General features: G+C 32.9%; 1 protein-coding gene across 1 annotated transcript; it reads left to right on the plus strand.

Annotated features, from left to right (window-relative positions):
- The first annotated feature begins 868 nt into the window (after positions 1 to 868).
- LOC101490090 (cation/H(+) antiporter 28) lies at positions 869 to 4,970 on the plus strand. The gene is made up of 4 exons (XM_004506263.4): positions 869 to 1,159; positions 1,435 to 2,430; positions 3,115 to 3,708; positions 4,229 to 4,970. Exons 1-4 carry the CDS (start codon positions 1,001 to 1,003, stop codon positions 4,835 to 4,837), a joined length of 2,358 nt encoding a protein of 785 aa, XP_004506320.1. The 5' UTR covers positions 869 to 1,000; the 3' UTR covers positions 4,838 to 4,970.

Genomic DNA, 4,970 nt, shown 5'->3' on the forward strand with positions numbered 1-4,970 from the left:
CTACGAAAAATAGTTTGAGATATCTTTCCACCCTTTGTTATAGTATTTGTTTATTTTGTTAAAAGTTGTGTTTTCTGGATTTAATTTTCTTCGAAAAAGGTTTATTATGTTTGAGATTTTCTAAGTTTGTATCTAAGCTCTATATTTGTTTTAGAACCGCCTCAACGGATCCGTCCATTGGCAAAACCAATTGCATAAATGGACAAAAGTGGGTGAGGTATTATCATAATATACCAATATATGATCTCATTCGTCATTTCCATATTTGTATTTCAAAATACCTTGCTTCCTATTTTCACCCAAAAAAAAACGTTACTTTCTATTTTAGTGTTTGCAAACATGCAATGTACCTCAATCACTTCTCTTGTATTTATTTTTTCCTTCTTACTAGAGATTTTTATGTATAATTCTTAACATTCAAAATTATAATAAGTTTTTACTTGTATGGTAACTAATGTTAAATTTTTTAAAAGATGTGAGAAGTTGGGATCTTATTAATTATCTCCGTAAAATGAGTCATTGGTCTCAAAATATAAAACATTACAAATTCTAGCAATATCGTGATAAGTTATATTAAAATGTATGTTAATAAAAGTGTATAAAATAAGTAAGAAATGTAGACACTCCAAAAAAAATAAAGGCTATATAGCTTGCAAAACATTATAATAAATTATAAGATGAGACACCATGGTATTTTCAAGTAATAGTTACATAGATATAAAAAATAATTAGTGATGGAGAATGTATATAACATTTGTGATTAATCCATGTTTTTCTCATCTTGTCTTCTCCATTCTCCAATTCAAAAGTTACATATGTGAGCTATGAATCATGACCACTCGCTTCTTTCAAAAGCTTTACCCAAAAATTGGCAACATTTGATTTGATCATCACCAAAACAAAAATGAGAAGAAAAATTTGTGTTTTTGGTGATGAGATTGTAAAGAAAGATACAAAAACAAAGATATATTTTTATAATATATAAAATCAAATCTCGAGCATGGCACTAGCATTAACACAATGCTCACAAAAATTAGGCTACCTCATTTTTCTGTTAGGGAAAAACTTTGTTATGTTTATGGCTATGGTAATTGCATGCAATGCTTTGCATTATTTACTAAAGCCTTATCAACAACCCCGCATTACATCGGACATACTCGTAAGTTTCCCTCTCAAAATGAATCATGAGCATATCATACAATCGTATCATAGAGTCACACATTTAACAAAGTTATAAAATTAAGACAATTTGATCAAAGATCATGCAACTCGCATTTTGATTATACTAAATTGGTCATTAATAAAAAGTCAAAATACGAGAAGTCTGATCTTAATCTAACAGTCCACATCAGCAACACGTGAATGTATAGAGTTGTACATAAAAATTGATATTTGAAGTTTTTGACATACAATCTGTTATTCATGTTAATGCAGGTGGGACTAATTATGGGAAATGCGCCATTTTTACGCGATCTATATGGACAATTCAACGGTACCTTTGGATTTATAATTGATTTTGGTATGATGTGTTACATGTTGGCAGTAGGTATGGAAATGGATCCTTACGTACTCTTCAAGAAACCAAGTAGAGATGTTCAAGTTGCTATTGTAGGAATAATAACCACATTCCTCATGGCATGCTTCATAACACCATTTCTCCATTACTTCACAGGCCACCATTTACTAGAATACACCCTCTCCTTCTCAACTCTTCTCTCAAGCACCGCATCGCCCGTCCTAACGCGTGTCATAACTAATCTCAACATAGGAAAGTCAGATATTGGGAAACTTGTTATAGCAGCAGGGATGTATTCAGATTTTTTGTGTTCTTTTCTTCTTTCATTTGGATACAGTTCAATGCCGTTGGACACGTTTTGCGGTGGTATCGAAGACAAGGATCGGATTAAGAAGGCAGTAGCAATTTTTTTTGCGGTCGTTGTGCAGACAATGCTCACAGCCACAATTTCTCCAGTTTTTATGAATTGGGTTAACAATGAAAACCCTGAAGGGAAACCCTTAAAAGCCTCACACTTAGTACTTTCAATTGCATTCATGGTTATTAGTTGTGCTTCATCAATACTATATGATTATAGTCCAATTCTAAGTGCATTTATAACAGGAATATGTTTTCCTAGGGAAGGAAGAATTTCCAAATGGGTTATCAGAAAAATCAACTACATGTTGACAACTATATTTTTTCCATTCTTTTTCTTATGGATGGGATATGCAGCTGATTTCAGAAAGTTTGAGGTTGGACAATTAGAAACATGGTTAAAAATATTTATACCAATCATAATAGTAATGGTAGGTGAAGTTGCTGGAACATTAATTTCTGGTGTAATTCTTGGATTTCATTGGCCTGAATCAATTGCTATTGGATTGCTACTAACAACCAAGGGACATTTTCATATCTACATGGCTATCAAGATGGCAAGTATTCTCTTGATTTCTCTCTTCACTGTCTCAAACAATTTTCTAACCATTTACTTTACCACTTGTGTCTCCAATATAGACAAAAGTTAACTAAATTTATCTTATTTAATGTTATTATATTCAAAGTTAACAAGTTTTCATACAAACTAAAGTGAGAAGAAATGGTAGTTTGAGAAATGAAATTCTATTTTTATTGCATCCAGAAAACTAAATGAGAAATTAAATGAGTTTAACCACTATTCTTATTATGTGTGTCATTAGATATTTTTGCTTATAAATGAGATTGAATGGAGTATGTATCAATTCAATTTCTAGCATGATAAATTTTAAGTCTCCAAGAGATATTGCTAACTGCAAACATGAGTCAATGTCATTCTTTGTATCAAAATCACAACTCAAAAAGGATCTATTTAATGTGAGAATTTACCTATCAACATGCTTCTAACCCAAGAGAAAGACATGATTCTTCCATTTCATTAGCAATGTTGAAGAGTAGAAGATGACATAATGATACAAAACCCAACATTTGAATTTTATAAATTATGATGATCAAATCACAGTTAAATAATGCAGAAATTGATAATAACTCAGCAAAATAACTACACATTTTCAAAATCATAACAAAGATAAAAAATAATATTTACCATGAATGAATCTAACAGCTAGTTCTTTTACTTCCAGATGAATTGCAACTCTGATACTTCCTCCGGTATTTCTTTGGTAATTGCAATATTTTTCACAGTGGTGCATGCGCCTGCAGTTGTAGCACGGATCATCAAACGTGCGCGACAAAAAGCGCCTACTCATCACATGTCACTCCAGTTACTTGATCCATCAAGTGAGCTAAGGATTTTATTGTGCCTTCATGGACTCGACAACATTTCTGGTTCCATAAACTTCATGGAGATATCAAGAGGGAAATCAGACCCTGGAATTTTGGTATATGTGACAGAAATGATTGAACTAACTGATCATATAGCAGTCACAGTAGAAAAGGGTGAAGGAGTAGAAACAACAATTGTGAAAGACAAGGACGTCATGGAGATGAGAGACCAAATAACTAGCTCGTTTCAAGCTCATATAGATGATGATGATGAAGGTGTTACGATCAAAAGAACATTGGCAGTGGCAACAATTAATAACATGGCACAAGATATCTGCACTTTGGCAGAGGATTTGATGATTGCACTCATCATACTACCATTCCATAGGATACAATGTGAAGATGGAAAATTGGATGGTGGCAATCAAGGATTTCGTTATGTAAATCGAAAGGTAATGTCAAAACTTGAACCTATGATCTCTGTTTGTTTATTTTTAACTTAATTGCAGTTTTGATCTTTTTATTTTAGTTGAATCACGAAAATAGTCTCTCCATTTTATTTCTCTTTAGTTTTGGTCTCCAAACAGAATTTTGGTCCAAAAAAACTTGATAAAGGGTCATTTTTTTAAACCACGCCACATCATTTATGATCATAGATCTCATGTACAATTGTTGCACCACGAGATCTTGAGGCATAGTGTGACTTAAATAAGCGCAAAAAAATGACACTTTACCAATTTTTGGACCAAAATTTTGTTGGAGGGACCAAAACAGGATAGAAGTAAGGACTATTTACGTGATTCAACTAAAATAAGGAGACCAAAACTGCAATTAAACTTTTATATTTTCAAAAATAAATTTGTATGCCAAAGCATTTCAACGACACTAATAATTGACATATCACAAACACCTATTCATATGTATCTTTTCTACTAAAAAGCATTTTTTCCTAATAGATATTTTGATACCCAGTTATTGAAGAGTGGTCCTTGTTCAGTGGGGATTCTAGTGAATAGAGGCTTAGGATCCATTGGAAAGATATCAAAGTCTCAAATATCAGTGAATGTGGCAACAGTGTTCATTGGTGGAAAAGATGATAGAGAAGCCCTTGCCTACACTGGTCGTGTATCAGGGCATCCAGGAGTTAAACTAACAGTTATAAGATTCTTAGTAGACACAAGTGTGGAATCTTCAAGAATATCAGCATACAGGGTAAGCCTTCCAGAGAAAGAAGAGGAAATGGGGTTGGATGATGAATGCTTTGCACAGTTCTATGACAAACATATTTCCAGTGGCAATGTTTCCTATTTGGAAAAACATCTTGCTAATGCAGCTGAGACTTTCTCTACTCTTAGATCATTTGAAGGACAATACTCATTAGTCATTGTAGGAAGAGAAGGTGGATTGAACTCAATATTGACAAAAGGGATGAATGACTGGCAACAGTGTCCAGAATTGGGACCAATAGGTGATGTTCTTTCAGGACCAGACTTTTCAAAAACAGTGTCTGTCTTGGTAATCCAACAACACAAACGTAAAGGAGAAATAGATGGACTTGATGAGGAATTCTCCATCATGTAGGAGTAGATTCATGGATAGGTAGAGTAGAGATAGATACTAATTGTACAAAGGAAACAAAAAATTTGTAGAAAGAATTACTTTGTGAAAATTGTAAAGATAAAATGTAAAATGGTACAACTTTTCTTATCATGTT

The sequence above is a fragment of the Cicer arietinum genome, chromosome 6 (assembly GCF_000331145.2).
Source record: "Cicer arietinum cultivar CDC Frontier isolate Library 1 chromosome 6, Cicar.CDCFrontier_v2.0, whole genome shotgun sequence".
In the NCBI taxonomy this organism is placed as follows: Eukaryota; Viridiplantae; Streptophyta; class Magnoliopsida; order Fabales; family Fabaceae; genus Cicer; species Cicer arietinum.